This window comes from Temnothorax nylanderi, unplaced genomic scaffold (assembly GCF_030848795.1).
Source record: "Temnothorax nylanderi isolate EJ_2023f unplaced genomic scaffold, tnyl_v1.0 TNYL_tig0003_pilon, whole genome shotgun sequence".
NCBI classification, from domain to species: domain Eukaryota; kingdom Metazoa; phylum Arthropoda; class Insecta; order Hymenoptera; family Formicidae; genus Temnothorax; species Temnothorax nylanderi.
In genome coordinates this window covers 2,630,821-2,655,596 of record NW_027249065.1, presented here as the reverse complement: position 1 = coordinate 2,655,596, position 24,776 = coordinate 2,630,821, and the positions used below count along the sequence as shown (strand labels likewise).

Sequence of the window (24,776 nt, the reverse complement as noted above, 5' to 3'; positions counted from 1 at the left end):
TCTTTTCTTCATCGCAATCATCGTACGAACTTTTAATTAGAATTGAAAGTCCTAATGTCGAGACCGCGCGAGTTATGATTAATCCGCGTTATGAGTGACAGACGTAAATTGCATTAGAATCAGTAAAAAGTTCAAAGTGCGATGTGAGAATTGTGCAAATATAAAAGAATTCTGCTTATAATTTATACCTATATAAGAGAAATACAATAATTGTATAAAAGAATTCTGTTTGTAATTTTATATTTAAGAAAAATAATAATTATACAAATATAATAGATTTTGTTCATAATTTTCATGCGTATACCAATGCGTACGTGTGTATTTTAATATATATTTTATATACGTGCGTATTTGAATTTTCTAAATTTCTCTCGCAATATACGGTACGTGAAATTCTGAAATTGCATTAAAATCAGTAAAACGTTCAAAGTGCGATGCGAGAATTGTGTAAATATAAAAGAATTCTATTTGTAATTTTATATTCAAGAAATATATATTAATTATATAAATATTTAAAAAAAGAATGTTGTCTATAACTTTCAAGCGTATTCCAATTTATTTTAATATATATTTTATATATACATGCGTGTATTTTTTAATTTTCCAAATTTCTCTCGTAATATACGGTATGAAATTATAAACAGAACTCTATCCCAAATTCGGGCACAAAATTCTATACATATCTCTACTGGAATTTAAGCAACGTTAACGAAAGATTTTGCGTGAAATATCCATCGCGGCAAAATAATAGTTTGATAGAATTGTAATTTCCATCCCCCGCCTCGATTCCCGAATATGCATGCATATAAATTATATATTTAAATACACACATACATTGGAATATATATGTAAAATTATAGATAAAACTCTTTTATATATTTGTACAATTATATTTCTTGAATATAAAATTATACAAATAGAAAATTCTTTTATATTTATAATTATTATGTTTCTTAAATATACATAAATCGCGCAAAAATACCTGCTCCGATTAAACAGCCACCGTCGCCTCGATACCCTCGTTTACTGATTGTGGGAGCTAATCAATCGGCCAGGCTAATGATCGCTAATTGTTCGCACAGAAATACAACACTCGCGTTTCGAGAAACAGCTGCGCGACGTCGACCAGACACCATCGAGACAGAACGCAGAATACGGCCAGTTAAACCTGTGAAAGTCAACGGAAGATTCGGCATACGTTGCACTCTCATCGTTCATTGAAAGTTTTCGGAATTTTGAACCGGCCGCGCGCGTCGCGCCGCGTAGGCGGGGTGGGCCGTGACGTCACCGCGGGGAGCGCGCCGGGCGAGAGGACGTTCCGTCCCTCGCATTCCTCGCATTACCTTTCGAGCCGCCGAAACGAGTGCCACGGGAGGATATGCGCGATCATTCCCTCGCAATTAAACGATGCCACCGCCGCACTATCGAGCTCCTTCGATTCCTTAGATGCTGCGCAACGTTGTTCTCGTTTCCCGGAGCAGGTATTTCACTCGAGATACGAGAAGCGGCCGGCGAATCGTCGTCTTTCTCTCGCGATCGCTGCTCCTTCGACGACGTGAGTTGAGGAAGGAAGAGCGGAGAGCCGCGGAAGTGTCGATTGCTCGTTAACGCGCGTCTACTTCTCGTGTAGATTTACGCGTTTATCCGAGATACATCGCGCGAGTTTTCGAGAAGGTATTTCGCTCGAGATACGAGTAGCGGCTCTCACGGATCGCCGCGCCGTCTTTCTCCTCGCTGCTCCTTCGACGACGTTAATCGAACGAGGAAGAACTGTGAAAGTGTCGATCGCTCGTCAACGTGCGTAGTTTCCGTGTGGATTTACGCGACTTATTCAATCGAGATACATCTCGATACATCTCGTACATCGCGCGAGTGATATCGAGGTACAAATCGCGTCGCTGCTCTGACTCGCGTAGTATATGATTGTTCATTGGCGGACCGTCGCGGACACGCAGCGGATCGAGCTCGCGCCGGTGATCGTCACGACGCGATGTTTCACGGTGATTGTTACGCGGTGCGTGCAACTTGTAGTGAAACTCGATACCGGGATTTGACAATCGTGTGGTGTAGACTCGGCACTCGTGCGTCGGCGGCTCGTTGAAGTGAGTATTTCGCGAGGAAATAGCCGGCCGGTGTCTGTCGCGCGCGACACGACGCCGTACTTTCGAGCGCCGCGGCGTCGCGGGTATCTGACTCGAATCTCAATTCGTGCGTATATCTCCTCGTGTGTGTAGTTATATCCGAGTCGAGATCCGAGTTTTCGTGTGTGGTGTACAGTGAAAGAATGCTCGGACGAGATCGTGTGTCTCCCGAGCTTTTTTCGCGAGACGGAACGAGTGAATGGCGCGTGAAGTTGGCTCCGCGATCCGCGATTCTCCGTGAGTCCTTCCCGCTTCCCGTTTCCCGCCGTAACGTTCGCGCCACTTCGTGTAACGTCGTCGATGTCGAGCGGATCATCGTGTCTCTCTTCCCGCGCAATCGTGTCTTTCTCGCTCCGCTGTGATGTAGTAAAGCTCGCGTCAATTAACGCCGGGAGTGCGTATGTAAAGTGTCGCGCCGGTCGCGCGTTACTTCGGTTATTAGCGCGCGATCGTAATTAGCCTCTCTTTCGCGAGTGTCGCGTTGAACGTATATACGTCGAATTTGCGTTGTGCTGGTGCGAAATGGAGGGACCTGAGAGGAGGAGGCGGCCCGGGAGGCATCGGGCGACGGCGGAGCAACCCTGTGGTGAATATCATTATTACTTATATATTGCTCGTTAACTTCTCTTCGGAATTGATTGTTTAATTTTCTTTTTTTTTTTCGTTTATTTGTAAATCGCCTGTTTGAACGATTCGTACAAGTGCATCTGAATAATAATTTGTATAAGTAATAAAAAGGGAAACTTTTGTTTGTGACTTTCTACGAAAGTTTACGGAAAAGATTTCTCCGCGGAAATTATATAATCTTTTATTCCTGGTACTTACCTTTAAAAGACGAATGGTATATTCGTGTAATTCGTGTAAAATTATTAGGTTCTTTTTTGTGTTAATTGCGTGTCATTCGAGCGCTAATTTGGATTTTGTGTGTTGCAGGTCGATGTAGCATTACAACTCCGCCGCTGCATATTGGTGAGTGAGAAGTTAACGCTTATCTTATAAATCGAGGTAATGGATCCATGAAAACTGTACTACTGAGATATGTATAAGATGTGTACGCAGAGATATGTACATATGTATCAAACGTTCAGAACGTACATCACAAATATATAAAATATCATAGATTCATTACCTTAAGATGGATGGGCTGGAATAAAATAGATATTTAATCCTGGAGATGATGCATTTATTTGTCTATTTATTGTGCGTGCGAAAGCGATTTTTGCACGACAGATATATTACTTTAAATCTGGTAGGAATGCATTACTTTTAAATCTGGTAGAATCCTTTACACTTCTTGTCTTTTCAGGCAACGCAACATGAGAATACCATGAGGATACATTCTATTATTAATAATTTGACAATTTTAATATAAAGTACGATAGCAGTTTCAAAGTTTAGTATACGTTAAAATATTGATATTAGTAATTTAGAAATAGCTTCAAATATTTTATATTCAGAGGTGCTTATTTATCATTTAATACTTTTTATTAACTTAATTAAGACACTAATTTTTAACGTTTCGAACATTATGTAAGTAGTTAAATTTTTGAAATCATTATTTAGACAAATAGGAAACATAAGATATAAGAAGAAAATATGAAATAAAACTACAGTGTAAATAAAGTAGTGTCATTTTTATAATATAAAGCTTTTAAGTATCTTCATGGTAATTCACATCCCATGGACGTTGCAGATTGGATCAAGATATTTATGTATTGTGTATAAATGATATAAAAATAAATTGATATAAGTATGACAGGGAAAGACAGCCGATATTAACTAGTTAGTAAGTACATTACTTTATTTTCTCTCTCATCCTCCTCCCAAATATAAGATTTTAAGATGAGGTCCTTAAAATGATTTATTTTGAACCTTTTTATATCTCTATCAGGATTAAATATTGTACAAATGATTCAACAAAGCAATACTTAGAAATCTTTTTCAATATGTAGGTATATGTTATAAATATAAATCAGAGAGGGACAGAAATTATCTCCCTATCGTATATATACTAACAAATTTATTTTACAAAAAAAAATGAGAATTAATTATATTTATTTTATCATATGTATAATAATATGTCTATTTTATTTCTACTTTTTCATAGCCCATTCATGTACATGTTTATTATGTGTTCTGTTTTATATTACTTGCAAGTAATATAATATCAGATTGAATAAATATTTTATATCACGAAACAGAAGAACTTTTTATATCGATTTTATATAAAGCAGTTTTAATCAATTATATGAGATTTATATCAAGTAATATAATATTTTATGTCAAGTTAAGATATTTTATATCAAGTAATATACTATGAGATTATATATATGTATATATATATAATGTTATAATACAATATAAAATGTTTGATGCAAGTAATATAATATGAAACTGAATAAATATTTTATCGCGAAACAGAAGAGCGTTTCATATCGATTTTTTATAAATTATCAGTCTTAATCAGTTATATATATAAGAGACACGTTAAAATAGGTACTTTATATCAAGTATTTTAAAAATGACTTTGTTAAGAGATATTTGTTTATAAATTTGATACTTAAGATTATGTTCCATAAATAACTTAATTAGGATATTAATTTTTTATGTTAATGACAACGAGACATTGATGACGATTTTATTTCTCGGGAATTCAAGTCTTTTCTGCCGCTATAATTGGAATGACATTAATACCTCACACGTTACATGTTACATGGCTTGAATAGAAAATGCAATAACAATTATCGTGCGAGTCTCGTGTATCTTTTCTTTTAAATAATCATCAAGTAGTCATCTTGAATTTCATTACGCTTATTAGTGCCATAATCAAACTTTGTTTGAAACATATTTTTCGAGAGCGAGATCGCATACAGAAGTGCCAAATATATATTTATATTTATACGCGATTGATCAGTGCAGATCACTAACTTCTTTTCGACTTACGAAACGGAGGATTCACTTTCACACGATCGAAAGCGCGGCGGGGAATCGCGCGGCAGATCGTATCTGCGGATCAATTTATGCCGCGAGCCCTATCGCGGATAATTAAAATCTTCTCGTTATCTCGATCGTTATATCTGAACGACGTTACGGGCGTTTCGTACGTACTCCCATAACTATCAGATTTTTATCTGGTCGCGAGCGCTATAAATCGCGAGTACTCGTAATGATAGTCTCGAACTATGGCGAGCGCGGAGAGCGAATCTCATCGCGAACCCTTTGAAAAACAAGTTAAAGGGTAAGCTCCACTAATAAGCTCCGGTAGTTTCCTACGAGAACTTTTTACCGGCGGTTACTCGTTCAAGAAAGAATTAACTTGCAAAGCCTCTTTATTTCCCGTGAATTCGCATGCAGGTCGAATTTTAACAAACTAAAACGTAATATCACGCGATACGAAAAGGCGAGAAAATAGTTCAGGTGGAAAGGAACCGGGCAAGTTCATTGACTCGCGACGGTAAAGCGCGCTCGTTCGTATTCGCAGGCAGGTAGACGCACGGGCGTAAGAAGCGCGTGTGCATTTCGAGGAGATCGATGTGTGTCAGCGGGTCAGCGACACCCATCAGCGGCAGTGATATCTCTTCGACATTTAACCGCCGGCTACCGAGCACAAAACATCTCTCATTCGACAGACCATTAATCATCCAATAAGACTGTTTGACTTTACGACGCAGAAAATTAATTCTCCTTATCTCGTTCCCTTCCTCGCTCGAGATTTAATTTACATATCTTCGCTATTAAATAGCTCCCTACTGGACTGTCCATAAAATTATCGTTAAGCAGAACCCTGAACTTGCTGGGAAACTTTTAAGCGGACGAAAATATTTTCGACACGAAGTTCTGTTTGAATGCATATATGTTTAAATATGTATATACGATACAACTGCGCCGTGCGCAGGTCTCTCGTATTTTCCCGAGAACATGTTATTTGTCACGGGGTATCGCAACAAGCGTTGCACCATTTTACGACGTCGTAGTAAAGGATTAATATAATATCACCTTCGATGCACCTTTCTGCATGTCGGTTCGTTCAGCATATGGTACTTGCTCGCCAACGCGACGGACACATGTCGCTTAAATTAACATGTAATTCTGCGGCTTAATTGTGCGGCGTATTGAGAAAAAAAAGAACATCTGTTATATGTTCGCGAACGACCGCAACGCTCCTTTCAGCCGTCGGCGATCGCAATTTCGTAGCTGACCGGCATACTTCTCCGCGTTCGGTGCTTGCCCGCAAAACGGAATCTCGCGATACGTGACCGGGAACACCTCTCTACAAATAATAACGCCCGTTATTAATCGTGGGATCGATTCCAGGAGGGGCGTATTTAGTTTTTTTAGAAGCGCCCAGAAACTGTCTAATTACGCTCGAAATTGACTCCGAAAGTAAAACCGTACTGGGTGCGCGCGGAACACGCTCGAATACAATGGCATTATTACGCGTATAATGGTTTATCTCCATTTTTTCACGGTATGTAAACGTAAGCGCGATTGCTCCCGTTTCTCTCGCGCTAATTGCCTTGTCCTTTTGCGCAGCCCGTAGCCGACTTTGGCACGATCCGTTGCGAGCGAATTGAGCACGTTGCAGACGAGCATTCCGCTAAATTACGAACCGAGAAAATCTAGAGTCAGATCATAAAACTCGCGAGAAACGATAATAACAGTGCCTGGGACAGCTCCTAAACTGTAAATCGTAATTTCACGCACATTCAACACTCAAAACACGTTTAATGGTTTTATAATTATTTCGTACTATTGCGATAAGGAGGCTCAGTAATTATACGATTTGCTATATGAATAAAAGAGGAACAGCTTTCAAAGTATGTAGAATATTAATTATAACAATATTTGTTATATTACTATTTTGAATATGGACTGATTTTTAAATAAATTTATGTAAAAGTTTATTCCTTGTCAATTGTAAATATTATATAATAATTCGCAGAAAATAATTCTTTTCTTTGCCAGCAATAACTGACAAAAATAATTGCTTAATTCGATTTTAGTTGTGATAATTACAATTAAATAAATATGGCTAGTTAGGTCGAACTAAACAATCACTTTTATTAGTGATTCACTCGAATCGTTTACCGGATCCGGTGGCATCGTCATCCGGTCGTGAAGCTTTCTAACATCGCTTTAACCGCGGTGGACGAGCATTATATTATTTGGCGGAACTTACACATCATTACTTCGATCCTATCGCAGGTTTTCACCCGCGAGGACGTTTTTGCGGGTGAAAGTCGAAAATTCGCGCGGAAAGAGAGGGACATGCTTGACTAAACGCTAAATTGCACTATGCGCGACCAGCGCGACACTGTCGCCGAAGGCGGTGTACCATTCTACGAGAAGATAAAGTAACGCTAATCTGCAACCCATTGCATTACATTTGTTAGCTAACCGGCTAATTATTCCCCGCGTAGGAAAATTGCGCGTAGTAAACCATAAAAAGTACCACCCAACGTATTATTCAGAGAACGTGAGTTATAATTCTATACCTAAGACTAATTATAATTCAGTGATTACCTTTGCCGTAATGCGCCCCACAAATAGAATCTTTTTCGTAATACGTTTCTGAAAAGGTCGTAACTGAAAAACTGATTCGCGAAGACTGTTTTTTTGCGTTGCATAAGCACGTCCAATTAAAACCGTAATGCCCTTAGCGAGTCTTGGATTCTGTAATTGAGAAAAAATTCAGGGTCCCAAAAGGGTTAATGCGCCGCACAATTAACGGAAGCCAGAATTCTCTTTCTTCCTAATAGCCGATGTGTCTTGGTCCGAACATTACCACTGAGGTTTTCACCGCGCGGTATAAGGAAAGGAAAGTTTTCAGGCGTCAATTCGTTAATCCGTGTCCCTCGGACGGCAGGTAGTACACACACACACACACACACACACACACAGACATACATATGTATGTAAGCCTTCGAATAATCCGTAAGCCTGGGCTCGTAAACTCGACATTACGTAATGCTGCACCTTACCGTGTGTGCCAATATCTGTTGACTATAGCCAGGTGTATGTGTAAGTCATACAATCGCTTGCAAGAATTCAATTCAACGTCGAACTCCCGATTTATTTTCAAGATCAGTGATCCCATTCCTTAACTCTTTTCAAGCTTATAAAATATGCACATTTCACTCTTATTCGGATTACATTTTTTAATTAAAAATTGCATTTTGTAAATTGCATATTGTGGAATTTTTGTAGTCATTTTGAAAGTATTTCGAAAGTAGAGAGCGAAATAACGTAACTATTATTGACATTTAAATTGCAACATGAAAGATCACTATATATACTTATCAATTTTTTGCTAAGACAAAAATAAATTGAAAGACCATCGATTTCAAAGGTATTGACGAGAAAAAGATAGCATTGAATCATATTTCCTGTTATTGCCTTGACTATTATGATATTACTTTACTTATCGATTTCCTCTGCACCTACTTTCTCCGTGAACGAACTTGAGATACGTTTCTTATCAAGCATATATATATATTGTGCAACTCTTATATCGCGTAAAGAATAGAAATATTGTAGATCGATCATGGCTTCTTAATGGTATCGCGCGGAAGCAGTGACCCGCGCGACACGCGAGCGCACCTGCTTTCACGAGCAAAAGGGAACACGCGGCTGTTTGCACGTCGTCGTGGATCATAAACGGCTACCCGAGAGAGGCGCGAGCTGACCTTTAGCGACGCTGATTACTTCGGAAACATTGCACCTCGCTTCAGTAAATTCAACGGATCGTGTGACTCCTGGGGATCGCCGACCCCGTTTTCTACCTTGACGGTTATTAGACTTTTCGCACGGCTCGATCGCGCGAGCACGTACGCGCGCTCTTAATGTTTTACTTGCGTGATACGTGAACACGTACGCGGCAGTGTCTCGAGATAAATGGAGGCTCGTCTGATATCCGAAACAAAACTTGGAGTCGATCTTTCCCGCCGAAGATTTCTCTCAAGACGTCTCATGAGTCTCATCTCTTCGTATATTTCAAATTTTCAACGTTAAATATTTGCTAAATCTATTTTAAATAGAATCAGAGATAACTTAAATTTTAAAAAAATAAGATTCTACTGTCGCGAATTAATTTGTGAGATAGTTTTATTTGAATCGCTAATAATAATGACATGATCAATATGAGTTTTTTACGTTGGCAATTAGTTTGAGATTAGCTAAGAAGAATTCAAAGTGGACATGAATCCAAGTCAATGTACCGTCGGGCAGGGGGAGATGAGGGTCCGGCAACTAAGGGCTAACCGAGTTTTCGCTGGCAGGTAGCCCCGCGCGATCGTAAATTTATAGTTATTGGCTCTCCGCCGCAAATACCATTCGGCTGGATCGTCGAGCCCGACCGGCTCCACGATCGAAGGTGTTATCGACGCGCCCGGCGAGGCTCAGCCCGCGTGTTGCATCGTCTCGCGAGATAACGACGTTTCTATTCCGCTAATGCTGCTGCGCCGCGAGCCTGCGATTTTTCAACGACCTTTCCCATGACGCGCGCACCGTGGTATTTGTTCAACCTACGGATAAATAATCGCAGATACGCGCGCCTATCCGACTATATTATAGGTATAGGTGCCCGCCCGCGTGCCGCACTTACATCTACAGGCTGTCTCATAACTCGCGATCTTAATCTTAATAATCTTAAATTCTCTTGCTACTTTGAACACGATCGTCTCTCGCGAAAATATGAAAGCGCCAATTATTCGAGTCAAGAGCGATTAAAAGAGCAACTTGAAACCTCAGACAGCGGAGTACGCGAATCTTTCGTTCTTCAATTTCAAATGAGATTTACTTTGTCAGAAATTTAATGATAAAAATATACAATGACGGATGATAGTCTTTCGCAGTCTCGTTGAGAAAAAATCGATTCTAGATTCATGATACTATTCCATTTTCGTTTTTGATACACCCTGTACGTCGATTACGGGCGTAAGAGTATCGGAGGAGGCTGGGAAAAAAGAAGGGGGTGAGAGTGTGTGTTTCTACGATGCTGGGTTTAGATGCGACGTAACCGCCATCGCAATCCTTAATTATGCAATGTTCCTTTTCTTCTTTCAGTGCGGAGCCTCTCGCTCCGCACGGCGTGAGTTTTCTCACGCACCTGAAGTTCCGAATGGCGCGTACGCGACCATCGCGGCATTTCCAGGCTCTCGTGCAAGCGCGAGCGCTATTTAGAAGCATTTATGCAGCACGGCGCGAGTCCCATAAGTAAACGATTCGACGTGAAAACAGTTCCGATTGTTACGTGAACGGTCTCTTAGGTCTTAGACGTATGGTAGAGCACCGATGAAAATCGATTCGCGACAGAATCGGATAAATAGATTGAGAAATGAAGAAAAAGAACTGTCGTTGCTACATCATTAAAATTTGAGATATGAAAAGCTGACAAATTAATTAAAAATTAAGATGCTCCCGCATCGCGCGATTTGCTTCGCGCTTGTCGATCGCTATCGCGTGCGTGTCTCGCGTTATGCACGCTCAAGTCGGCATTGGCGCGTGCACAAGGCCACCCCGAGGAAATTTCCGCGTAGGTATAGGCACGCATTTCTCCCGCGTCGTTATGCCGCGCGAGTCGCGAGATCTTTGAGAAATACTTCGAATAAAATGTGTTGCGTGAAATTAATTTCGCTCGACGAGTTCATCGCGCCGGTAACCGTCCCCCGTGCGTATTCTCCTCGTGCCTCGGTTTAAAAGTGAGGACAATGACGCGGACAATGGTCCGTTACACAAGTCAACCGGTGGAAAAATTTCGAGAGGCAAAGAAGCGCAGGCGAGACGAGCCGTAACGAGAATCCCAGAATTGTGCCGGCGGCGTGTGGAAACCGACACAGAACTGTGCGTTCAAGCGCGGACGGGTGAAGTAGTTTTCGATCCGAAACACCGTTCGACGGTACGTCGCTTTTAAAACGCGCTGCGTAATCCTTTTATGCTTTCTTTCATTTTCCGCGGGATTTATGGCGTTGCAGAAATCAACAAGGCGATCGTTCTTTGTTTCGAATAGCCGAGCGGCCGAAGGAGACGCGAGAGCGTTGTAAAATTCAATTGAACTCAATGTGCACGCGCTTATTGGGCGAGCGATTATTGCGCTTTCTCGGACCGTAAATCATCCAGAAAATATCCGGTTGCGCGTACGATTATTGTTGCATATCGAGAAATTCGCCGGTGTTTGTGCAATTGCGCAATTGCGCGCGAGCGACTCTCGCTGTACGAAAGTGTATCAATTTATATATTTCGCGGAAAGAGAAAGACAATGGTAAATTTCTAAAATCGGAGATATTTACGAGCGGAAGCCAGGAAGTCGTCTCTCGGAACGTGCGTTTAAAATAATAAGCGACTCTCGAGCCTGTTCTCGCGGCATCCGAACGGTTCCCGGCCGCGGAATCCTACTGCGGGTCGAAACCCCTGGGTGAAAACAGACAGCTCTCGTCAGCGCGGAGTATAACGCGCGACTTATGAGATGCGCTTAGAGGTGCGTCGCGCCTAGGTACTCTAATGGCGCGAACACGAGAGAAATTTTGCATTCGGTCGCCTCTCGCAATTCGCCTCGCGAGCCGCAACTTTCACTGGCACTTTCATTACTCTCAAATACGAAACGGCCGTTGTCATGAAATCGCGCCATACGTGGAATTACGGCGGGCATTACCGTCGCGGGAGCGCGTAAAACAAAATGGGAAATCACACCGTGTAGCCATCCGCGCGTAATTGTGGCTCCGAATCGCTTTAAGACGACGACGACGGTTTTTAGCGTGACCGGTTTTTTTCTGCTCAGCTTAGACACCCGTGCCTTTCACTCTTTAACATTTTTTGTACAGATCTTTTTCCAAGCGTCATTAGCACAATATTCCTGAAGTGTATATTTTACCAACCGCGTATTTCATTATCTTTGACATCTGACGTATCTGACATGTGACATTTATAAGCGGAACCTTTAATATCTGCAGCTCGGTTCTCACACGCTTCTATATAATTAAGCTTTTGAGTTTAATTTTCACGTTTTAATATTGATATAATCGATACGTACGGAATGTAACATGAAGAATTGATTATTTCTTAAAGTCGATATTAATGTACGGATGCCAAGTGCAACATATATATCTTTTTGATACGGATGTCGATATTACGCCTCGATATAACGACCCTGCGCGATGAGCAAGGGTTGTCCGCCTAGAGTGGCCGAGATAATCGCGCGGCGAGTTCCTCAAAGGACGAACGGCGATGCGGATTGTTGTGTGTGTGTGTGCACCTGTGTGCACATGCACTAAGCCAATTTAAATACCACCACACTCCGAATGAATCGCGAATCCTTGCTTTTCCCCGTTCGCTCTATCCGATGGAAACCCGCCCCTCCGCTTCGCCGCGTAATTATACGTGAGTTAATAATGACTTACGAAGTGCAGGCCTTCGTTCGTTCGTCCATTTGTTTAGCGGAACCGATACGTAGATACGTACAGAGTGACGTTAAATTAAAAGCCATCAGACTTGTGAAGTATATACACCTCTTTTTATCTGGATGAAAATTTTTTTCCTTTTCTTTCATCACTTTGTAAACAAATTCTATCAATAACTAAATTAAATTCTCGTAAAATTAACTTAACTTGAAATTAGACACTATTTTCTTGCTTATTTTTATTCCTGTAGCTTTATTCGTTAAAGCTATATCTCACATAACTAGATCTTGATGTTTCAACACTGTCGTTGAGAAAATAAATTGAATTACGAAGCTAAAAGAAATTCGTCTGCAAAGTTTTGACGGAAAAATTTCGGAATCACCCTATAAATACACACGTCGAAGCCGACTGCGACGCTATTGCATTAAATTGCACGGTGCTAATCTCGCGTTGCACGCTCGCTCGGGGTAATTCCAGCGGCCGGTACTTTTTTTCGCCGCTTTCCTCGATGAGTACCCTCTCGCGACGAGCGATGACGAAAATCGCGAGTCACCGATTAATCCTTTTTCCGACGCGGATCCGCCTTGTCTCCCGGATACGAGGCCGAACGTCGACGTGACGGTATGACTGACGATCGCTACGTCGATCGACGGCTCGATGATCGATGCTCGATGCTCTCACCGGCGATGTTGATACAAAGTGGTTCCGCAAGTAGCTGCAGCTACACGGAGATAGGGTATACTTGCTTATTACTCACGCGGGTAAGTCCCGTAAGTACGATACACTGTAAGCAAATTAGCGGTGGCTGTTGCGCATACATTGCGCGAATAACGACGGCAGCACGAATATATTCGTAATAATCAATAAACCGCAGCCGTTTAAGTGGAAATTACAGGCTCGCAAAAATTTTCCGCTGTGCGTCATTTAAAATTGCCATTATTTAGAGATACTCGAACGCTTAGAGCCACTTTGGTGTCGCCGATATGTGGGTATGTTCCGAGGTCGTCCACAAGACGGGACAATGATGCATCGAATAGCATGGCGCAGTCGCCACGGCATGTTAACGATTATGCGCTACATTTCTCATGGTGCGCACGGCAGCGCGATGCGACCGCGTCGGCCAGTAAACAGAAATCTCCCCTTGGGGCCCCCCAGTGTTACGTCTTTCGGGCAATTATTGAATTAAGCGTGCAATTAGGGCGCGGCATCCAACGATGCGTAATTATATCAATATAATATATCGCGAACGTTAATTCTCTAATGGCACTGGTAAAGTAGCGTAATTTATTAACGGTGATTATGGTAAACCGTGGCTTTTACTAGTCGAATGCTTATTAGTCTTTCGAAGAAGGCGAGTTGCATAAAATTAAATAATATTGAGACTATATATTACCATTTTTCTCGATTTGTTACAATAAATCGCATGTAATACATTCAATGGATTATCTGGAATATGGAGTATTCAATGGAATACGCATTTTCCTCTTCTTTTGCTTTTTCTCAAAGGGATACAAGTAGGGCGATACTTTTTCTTCGTTCATTGCCGCCCGTCCTAAATTCGCTGCACGGAATTAAGAAAGTTGCCTGTCTCGTCTCTCTCTCTCTCTCTCTCTCTCTCTCTCTCTCTCTCTCTCTCTCTCTCTCTCTCTCTCTCTCTCTCTCTCTACTTTTCTCACTCTTTTCTCACTCTCTTTTTCTCTTTCTTCTTTCTCTCTTCCTTCTTTCTCATTATCATTCTTTCTAATTTTATACTACATTGCTCGATAAATGATAGAAATGTATTAAAAAATGGAGTTGTATTTTAAATTCACAATTATTAAAATTACGGCCATTTAATAGCAAATAGGTTATTTAATTAAATATAAACAATGTCGCGTTGAGTCAGATTAATTAAATACAAATTTATTTGAAGATAACAAATAAGAGATGCTAATTTATGCAACTCTAATTTAGGCACGTAACTCAAAGCCAATTTGGGAGAATTGAGAAGCGTCGAGATTATCGGTCGTCGATTAATTCGACCGTTTTCGATATCACGAGGGCGCGATTTAAGGTATCGGGATCTCGTGGTGCCGATTACGAAAAGGGACTTCTTGCATCGCTTCTGCATGCGCCTCTCTCATTATCGTCCTGCCTAATGCATAAGTTCGTCGCTAATGTACTGTTATTACCGCGATCGTATACAGGCTGTCGGCGTAATGGCCGCGCTCGGTGCATAATCTCACTTCTCCCTTTGTCATCGTTCGGCTCGAACGAAACACCCGAGTAGTCTCGTCGCATCGATGAATGCTAATTTAACGTCAACACGTGACCGGCACGTCGAACTTTGCAGACGATTTTCAATTTAGATGGAAAAGTACCTAGTACATTTATGAAAGCGATAACAAAAAACAAAAGGAGAGTGAGAAACAAATAAGATGCTAAATGCACAAGACGACGAAGTACCTGCCCGTCTCCTGCATGATAATTATCTAATAATTTCAAGCATAAGAAAAGCATAGAAAAACACGACTCTGCACCTAAACGCGTGATTACGCGATGTGCGTCCCGTTGATTTACATTTCAAATTTCAAGTACCGTAATAAACGGTTTTCACGTGAAAGGAAATCACGAGAGGGACAATCGCATCCACATAATTTTGCTTACATAGTATCTTATGGTGAAACCGCGGTTTTTTCCGACGATAGAAAATTAACACGTCAAGTAACTTTGACAAAACCTCGATGAAGAATTCTCCCGAACGTCAGCTTTCCTCTTCGTTTGCATATAGCAAAATATTGTTTAGAAGTAAAAGCGAAACGTTGCACGTTTAAAGACAGGTAGTAAAAGTACATAATATATCATTACTCGCCGTACAGTGATACGCTAAACATTCCAACGAAAAACGGTTATTCCAAAACGTTAATAAACGCACGGTGCACTGACTACGTCAAAAAGTACAAAAAGTGTCTCGACCGCATTAATAACCACGATCGTTAATCTAGAATTGCGGGGCGATATTCCGGCAGTAAAATTTTATCGCGAAATTATTCGCTTTTACTTTAAGTGCGTATCACTCGACGATCTGATTACAGCTACGTGCCAGAATAGAACGAAAAAAAAAAAAAGATTTGTATATATTTAAATCAGCGTGAAGAGAGCGGAATTGCTTTGGAGAGGAGGGACCATTTCTGAGCGGACGATCGAGAAACTTGAGCGGACAGGAAACATTTCAGCCTCGAGGCCGAACATTAATAATTCCTCGAAAAGCAGGCTGGAAAAGTTAATCGGGAGGAAGAAATTGCGACGCTGGATCGGGATTGTTGCAAAATCGGAGCGCTCGAACGCGAGCCCTCTTTACTTCTCTCTCTCTCTCTCTCTCTCTCTCTCTCTCTCTCTCTCTCTCTCTCTCTCTCTCTCTCTCTCTCTCTCTCTCTCTCTCTCTCTCTCTCTCTCTCTCTCTCGAGACTTCCTCCCGATCGATCGGTCTTCCGGGTTCGCGCGAGAAACCTCCGCGACCGATAACGCCAGAAGTAGGCTCGGCTCTCTAACTCTAGCCAGTTGAATGCCGCGCTCGAATCTATAGGTAGATGCATCGCGTATGCACCGTATATGCGCGGTTAGACCTACTTTACTCGGTCAAGAGATTAGTTGAGTTGCGAGCGCAACAAAAACACGAGGCGCTGCAAATGTTTCGAGTCGTTAAATCTAATTATATCTTTTTAACCTTGCTAGCTAATAAAAAATAGTAGAATCACGAAAAATTAAAAGGTATTTCGAGGCTTAGTATTCATCAAGGAGAACGCTCTTTAATCTTTAATTCTCACAATCAGTCAAGACGTACCGTGCAAAATTCCGTTGCGCAGAAATACCAAAAGGCGTTCACGTCGCGAATCGCGAAGTTGATCGTTATCCCGCGTGTATATATATATATCACGTCTAATCCCGTCATCAATTTTCCGAGTGTTCGCTAAAAAGTCGGTAAACGTAAGTAGCCTCATTTGGCGATCGGATAAACGACGACGGCCGTATCGCGCGTATATACGGGGAAGTTTTACGCGGTCAAACGAGTCGCGGTAGGAAACTCTTTAGCTGTGGGCCGGTTGTTTCTACGAAACGATCGTAGACTTCGAGATGCGTCCCGTGCACAGCGCGCGCTCTGCTCCGGTGTTTACGGATCCCTTCCGTACCATCGATCTTCCGCGTTCTGCAACGATGCGGCGAATGCATAAGTATTGTTCCAAGAGCAACAAGGATGCGACGGTCGGCATGCCGCGATGCCGGCGCAAATAGTGAAACACGCCCAGCGTGATCCTGCCGCGGGTTATCGTCCCGGCATTAATCCTTTCCAGGCTTTGCCCGATGACGATCGCCCTAGCGTGCTGGTTAAACGAAGCGTTGCATCAGGAAGAGAACGTACTTTGTGCGTCGCAATAATTTTTTAAAGTTACTTTTCAAAAAGTAACATTTTCAATGTAAATTTCTAAGCAAAAGAAAATCTGATTTTTGTAAATATCTCAAAAACTTTTTTTCCTTTTTCAATATCCCATGCTATATATAACTTCCCAAACCGCGTTTGGGAATATCGACCGTGCAGGTTCTCCATACGGTTACCGGAAGCTATTACGGGAAAGAAGGCAACGGGGCCGCGTGCCGGCGATAATTATCGGATTCAGGGGCGAAGTTCGCGGACGAACTTCCGCCGTCGATTCTTCCGGGTGAGCGGTGAACGCCCGAGTCGTCGACGCCGGTATAATCGATATCGTTCGACGACCGGGTGAAACGAGTTTCGGGCGCGAACGAGGGGAAGGGGGAGAGAACAGCGGGAGAGCTCCTCGTTTTCTCGCGCGGACGATCGTGTAACCCTGTAGGAATTAACCTTGCGCACGCGAGTTTCACTTTGCGATCCTCCGTTACCGAACTTCTTGTCTCGTCACGGATACAGAGGCGGCTAAACGATCGGTTGTAATGAGTCGAGAAGCAGAAGCGACTATTCGCTTCGCGCGAGCGTGAATGCGCTTTTAACGCGAGCGGCGCGGCGCGGCGACGTGATCGAACACGAGCACGGCGACTCCGTGACCTTATTCTTTCTCGCATGTCGAAGTGTCACACCGTTTGTCTCTCTAGACTAGAACTAGAGAGTGCGACCGGTTGCGGGAGAGAAAATTCTCTTTTTCCGCGTGCTTTTCCGCGCTCGCTGCTCCAGTTCGACGTCGCTAGCGTATATATCGCTCATGTAATACAACAACGTCATAACTAAAAAAAAAATGAATTTCGAGTTATTTATACAGTTCGAATGGTCTTTGTATAAACTTTAAACTGGTAGACCGTCATATCTGTAACTTAAAAAACTCGCTACCAGAGAGCGTTAGTGTCGTTCTTGTGTCATTGCGCTTTGTAGTAATTCGAAACTTTAAATTGCGTTTTTTAGAAAATAAGGTTTTTTGAGTTATGACGTTGTTGTATTACATGAGCGATATGTACCTCGGACTGCGGCAGCAATCTCCGCTGAATCGCGGAGCGAATCTTGTATAATTGAGATAGTAGTGATAGTACCGGCTGTGGAAAAAAGGACACATAAGCGGAAAGCCCGTTTCGAGGCTCGGGGAGATAAAGTTCCGAGTTTATTTTATAGTTAACGTTAATGGAAGCTGTAAACAGTTACACCCTACGAGGTAGAATAAAATCTTTAAACATATATTTTCTGAAAGCGGTGTTCCTGCTTATCGATTCTTTTCCCAGCCGAAGCTTTATTTAATCTTTGCCCGCGAATGTTATTTTTTTTACCGTCGCGCCAACGTGATTTACTTCCAGTAGTTTTCGCATAAAATGGTAAGGCGCTTCTCTTACATATTTGTCATAAATCTGAATAATTCTGAAGACGTTCGGGTACCTCCACGGAGGTCCACGAATACCCACTGGATACGTCTGTCTACTATACGAGCGGCGATTCTCCGAAGCGGTGCTGTAATTTACATGCTCGCAAATCGCTTTCGCAATTTCGCTCGGACGTGTCCGATCGTTCTTTTTTCCTTTCCCCCTTTTTTTTCCATCCCGATCGTACATCTGCCGAGGATTATTCGCGAACCGAGATCGCAATCACGGCCGTTCGTTTCGCGAGGCGCAACGTCGTTGTCCTACTCGTAAGGCTCCTTTCCTCGTCCATCGACACCGTGTCATCCGATAGCCGCAGGATATACGTGCCTAGCCGAGAGAGTGAGAGAAAGAGAGATAAGGAGATATATCGATTGTGCCGTTCGGCGTCTCGCTTTTGTACGAGTTCGCGGCCGGTCGCGCCGCGCGCCGCGCCTAGAGATCCGAACATGGGGATGCACTTCGATGCGTCCGCGCGCGCGGCAGAGGGCCGGAAAGATAGGAGGGTAACGCGGCCGGAATTAATGCGGAGTGAGTAAGCCGGCTTGGTAGTCGCGCGAAGGGAAAAAGGGATTTATGCACCGCCAACGTTGATAAAATATATCCCGCAGCCCCGGAGAGATATACGTATGCACCTCCGTCTCTTTTCTCATCCGATGCTCGCCTTGCACCTCGCATATCGTGCGCGTGTGCTAACTTGCGTTTTTCCTGCTTGCATGAAGCACGTTCTTGGTATCGCGGTATCGTCTGAGCCTGAAGTGAGAGAAGGACCTTGGAAGATCGATAATTTGATAATTGATATTGAGATGACTGATAATCAGAATTATTGTAATCAATAATCGTGGACATTTCAATATTATTGATACGTCCGCAGATTTCTATTACCGTCACAAGTTACAAAAAAAAAAAAAAAAGATATCGCGTTGGAAGGATATCGCCCAAAGAAACGCAATTAGCGTTTTAGTAGAAGCGTAATTAGCGTTTTAGTACAAGATCGTCAAAGAAGCGGATCCGTCCGCGTGGTGTCCGGCAAGATGAGAAAGAGATCGCCGAGGTGGGGGACGGATACAGAGGAAGGGAGAGAAAGAGAAAGAGAGAGAGAGAGAGAGGAAAAAGAGAGGAAGAGAGAGAGAACGCCGCGCACTTAGGGCCTTTCGTCACGGAGACGAGGCGAGAGCTGGCCGCGCGCGGTCAATGGCTGCGGTATCCGCAGGTTCAAGGAAACCGGGCTGGTCCGATTCGACATCGTGTCGTGTACCAGGGGAAACCGAACAGGTGACGCGCCTGCCTCTGTGAAAATGCAGGTTAATGGAATGCCGTCTAAGTAGCCTCTGCCGCGCTGCCTGTGCAAGTGCATACTATTACAGCGACTGGATTCTCGAGAATCTTCCACGCTCCGGCGATCGGATAGAGAATTGTGTCGTGCCTCGATCAAAAACATTACCACCGACACGTAGAGAACTGGTTATAAAGATTCGCGCGCGTAATTTATTCCACTACAACGTAGTGGGATTATCGCGTATAAAAAAAAAACTCGCAGATATAAACTAGTTGCGTGTAGATATTTATTAAATGAAGAACACGACGTAAAGCTGGAATCTCTCTTACATGAAAAAATTATAGGAAGAAAGAGTACTTTTGCTTCTTCCTTATTTTGCGATATTAATTCGTGGGCAGAGTGATTATTTATCGAGACAGCCCGATAGAGCGAGAATAAATCCGAGATGTTTTGAATACCGATTGTTTCTCGTACAATTCTAATGAGGCAACGAATCTCATTGTTACGGACTCTTTCATAAGCATGTAAAAGTCTTTTCACAATTCACTCGGTCGTTACGAACGAGGCAGTGATTTTCTCGTTAGCCAATTTTACGAGCAAAGACAATTTTACGATAAATAAGGCTTCGATCAAGCTGTGCGTTAAACGTGAAATTCTCCGGTAAATACGTGCTGCATGCGCAAGATTAGATTTCCGAAACGTTGGAGTTTAGTCGGAGAAATATGTCAATCATATGCGACTAATATTTACACTTCGAATAATGTTAATTTATGTTTGCCAACTTGTTCGTACGCGATTTTTCAACACTCGTGCCCTTATGTATTTTGGCGATTGCACGGAGGGTCTCTCTCCATGCGCCTCTATCAGCGCCACGACATAGCAACGAGCTCATCGATCGGTCACGGAGGCAGCTTTTTGAAAGCCGCGCGAGGGAACCGCGAGAAACCCCAACCGGACGACGACACACGAACGGGGAGGAGCGCGGACGCTTCTCGTATATGCGTGTGTCGCGGCGTTGGGCGTGCGTGTGTACACGCGACTCGCGTCTCGTATCGATCTAATATTCTTTTTCTCATACCGATGCATGAAGGCGGCGGTTGACATGTTACTATCCATGGGGTGGTTCCATAAATCCCGGCCGGGCCCCGCCAACGCGACCCTCTCGACGGCACTCCCGCTCGCGGTGCTCCGAGCTCCGCTTCGTCACCCTGTCCTCTCGATACGGCACCACGACCTCGAGGCGACCTCAGGGAATCCACGATGCACGGGAGAATCCGACGCGACGCGAACGCGGCTGGCAACAACGACTAGTAGATAGAATCGCTCTCTGCCGACACCTGCCTACGTCGATCCGGGCAGGTTGAGACCGTTTGCCTGACTGAAGGCAGAATGCGCACTAGCCGGTTTCCATGGTGGATGGTGGGCCGATGGTGGTGGACGGCGGAAAGGTGGTGCTGGAGGAGAGAAAGAGAGAGAGAGAGAGAGATAGAGAGATAGAGATGGAGGTGGAGGTGGCGGTGGCGGTGGCGGTTGTACCCGTGCTCGGAGGACTGGTGGGGGTTTTGACAGAAACGTCTGTGCCGGCTGCGCACTGCGTTCTCCATCAGGCAATGGCACAGACCTCAAGGCACTGTGCGCATGATGGTGTTGGCCGAGAAACCCATAGGATTGACCCATGAGACGTAGAGTGAGGTCCTGCTAGAACCGAGACTAGAAATCGCCGCGTGACGCGGAGAAACCGTCGTTAAATTTACGTCGTGCAATTTACAAAATTCCAATAATAAAGAGACTGCTTCTTTAAATAAATCCTGCGTATACGTGATTATTATATTTTATTAATATTCTTAATTAGTAATTGTAATTATTATTAGAAAATGGAAAATCTTCAATATTTTGTAAAATATGAAAAGCTTATAAGTTATATCTCTTGAAAGGATATATATTTTTTCTTCTGAAAATTGTGCCAGACTGACTGAAAAATATATATTCTTTCAAGAGATATAACTTATAAGCTTTTCATATTTTACAAAATATTGAAGATTTTCCATTTTCTAATAATAATTACAATTACTAATTAAGAATATTAATAAAATATAGTAATCACGTATATATCGCAGGATTTATTTAAAAAAGCAGTTTCTTTATTATTGTCATATTATTATTAGGGAAATATATGATCTTGATTTAGATTTAGATTTGTTTTATTTTACAACTCTCTCTCTCTCTCAAAATAGTTTTATCTTCCTTATTATAATAAAATTATCCCAAAATCTACAAATTCTTTTGTCTGTCACAGAAATAATTCATTTTAGCATGATTTTTGTTTCTAAGCTACGATATTAATTTCTTTGTATACTGTACGAGGGAAAGTAATGTATTCCCGGTAGTTAGTTCATCGCGAAGGCGCGGCACTTAAGATGCAACTTGTTAAAACGTGTGGTTGCGTTTTAGCGTAGGTTTTTCTAAAGTCGCCTTTATTGTCCCAGCGAGTATTCCGCTCGCGACGGCGATTCTGCTCTTATACAAGTTGGGAAATGTTGGCACAAACGATACAGAGCTCCGCTGAAAATTGCCATTTTTTTGCTTCTTGTTTATGAGCTTCCGCAGTTCCATTTTCATCTAGTGCCACCATCGTCGGGCGCTCTCACCGGGGCATTCATTTTATTCTTTGTCTTTCACGTCTTTCCTCTTGTTCTCGTCTTCCGTCCTTCATGCTCGCGCAGGTTGCATTTTTGCACGAGAATTCAAGTTGATGTAATGGCGCGCGATTTTCGCCAGACAACGGCAGAACGGCAAATATTTGCCAATTCGTCATCATGTTGTCCAAGTGACGCGTCTTTTATTTTTGTTATGCAGGAGAGCGTGCAATTTAAAAATTCTGCAAATTTTTTAGCACAAACGCCTCCTCGAGATATATATATATTCTCGGAATATATTATTATACAATATACCGTCCTATTTTTGCGGATTATCCTCCAAGAAATGGGATCAACCACTTACGCGTACGCGCGATAATCAAGTTCCGTAGAAAATGACAAGTCGTAATTAGATCGCGCGACGTTCATTGGAGCACTTCGCGCGGACAATATCGATCATCCTTTGACGATGTTTGTCGGGAGGCGTAGTTACAATGACGCTAACTCGTATAATTGTTGGGCTATACTCGGGCTAATTGCATTGGCCCGTTCGCGTAGCTTCTCTTTCCGGGTGGCGAAGTACAATTTAATTTATGGGCGAGTGTCTGACTGAAGTAGCCCGGAGTCCTCGGTTTAACCTGGACGACTTTGGTTTCCCCCAGTTCCGGCGCATTCGGATTCAAAGCTCGGGACGAAATCAATACGTAGATATCGCGCGCTTCAGCTATTTTCCCCGTTCTCATCGTACCTCCCTCCGCTTCCGGTAATAAGTTTCCTCGACTGTGCGGTAAAGTATGCCAAGGAAAAAAAAAAGAAAGGAAAAGGGATCGCAGATATTGGCGAGCCTCGAAAACCGAGGGAATCGAATTTCCCCTATTTTCTTGGGTAAAATGAAAGTTGCTCTTTGAGTCGCTCAGAAAACGCTCCAATTTTCTTTTGAAAAAACTTGTTAAAATCCACAAAATTTTTCTGCTGCATATGATTTTATTAATACGAATTATTATTAAAACATTTTATTTCTATATAGATAGGGATATATAAATTAATTTATATCGCTGATATTTCGCTCACATTATAATTTAATATAAAATTTCGGTGTTAAAGAGATACATGTCATTAGATTTCTAAGACGGGATAAGATTCGCGCGGCAAATATCGTGCTTATTAAATATTGACAGCGCATAATCACGCGACGTAAGTCGTCAGGTGAAAGAGTACGGACAAAAGAACGAAAAGAAAAAAATACAGTCCATAAGGACGGCGCGCTCATCGTGATCGGCGCTGCAGAACGGACGGCATTATTCGCAGAGCACGTATAGCGATTCATCCGTCATTGTCCGACATCCCTTTGTAACACGTTACACGAGGATGACTTTCGCGGCATATGGGCTCATTCACCGGTGAATCGCTGCAGGCGTGTACGGCGCACGTGCGCAGTGTCCATATAGCGCATTTTGAAGCAAGCCAACAACTATTTGGAATTCCTGAAAATATACGCCAGCTGCGTGCAAACGCGATGTTTCTAGGCACTAATTAAAAGGAGCAATAGAGTATAAGCGTTCTCGGTCAATATCGTGAAAGCGACCGCGCGCGCGTTCGAAACGATGTAATTATCCCGCGTGGAAAGTCAGGATCTACACGTTTATCATTCATCGAGAACGACGAGGCCGCTTCGTTTGCTTTTCCTTCGATCCATCGCGCGGAGGGTTCGAATAAACGAGACGCGAGCGAGAGAGGGTGTCGGGAAAGAACGGGTGTGTGCTGAACGTCAGAGACAATGGAAAATCGCGTGCGAGCATGATTCGATGAGACGTTTACGGAATAGCAGCCAGTCAGGTCTCGTCGAGAAGAAACGCGTAGAGCTGACGCATACCGGGGGTGAATAAACGTAAGGGGTACTTCGTTAAGGGGTAACTTCGAGAGTTGCGTTATTGATATACGGGAAATTATACGCAAACGAAGTTCGCGAGACACTCGCGCGTCGACAAAATTAGATTTAACTTCTAATATCTATTAAGTTTATACCTTTGGCTGTAAATTTGTCAACTGCACGAGCGACGTTTTCCCCAGAAAAATTGCCTCTTCCTTGTTCCTTGGCCCAAGAATCTCGCTAAAAGAGAAAATGATTAAAATTTCTCTTTTTTGTAAATTTATAATGATAATTAATTTATCTTATACACTTGTTTTCTTATTTTGTTCATGGAGAGTGAAATTAAGATAACGTTTTGACGGCGATTGTACCGTCCCGGTATGCAAATCGCGACAATCAATAACCGCTAAAAGAATGGGAAGGGAATTGACAGACGATGGGATGACGAGGTTTACTTTAGCGAGACGCTTGGATTATAGGCGATTCGTCGTGCTTTAATGCAGCGCGGTCTAATCGCAAACAATGTTGGAATATGTAAGACCCAAGTATACACACACAGCGAAACCTTAGAATAATATTCGTAGAAAAACACTCACGATATTC

General features: G+C 42.6%; 1 protein-coding gene across 2 annotated transcripts in view; it reads right to left on the bottom strand.

Moving 5' to 3' along the window:
• The window catches only part of LOC139771845 (uncharacterized), a 38,908-nt gene extending 17,841 nt beyond the window's left edge, over nucleotides 1–21,067 (bottom strand). For both annotated transcript variants that reach the window (XM_071704958.1, XM_071704966.1), the window contains exon 1: nucleotides 20,746–21,067. In XM_071704958.1, the coding sequence (XP_071561059.1) occupies nucleotides 20,746–20,783 (38 nt within the window). In that variant the 5' untranslated portion in view covers nucleotides 20,784–21,067. The remainder of the gene's footprint in view (nucleotides 1–20,745) is intronic.
• Nucleotides 21,068–24,776: the final 3,709 nt, after the last annotated feature.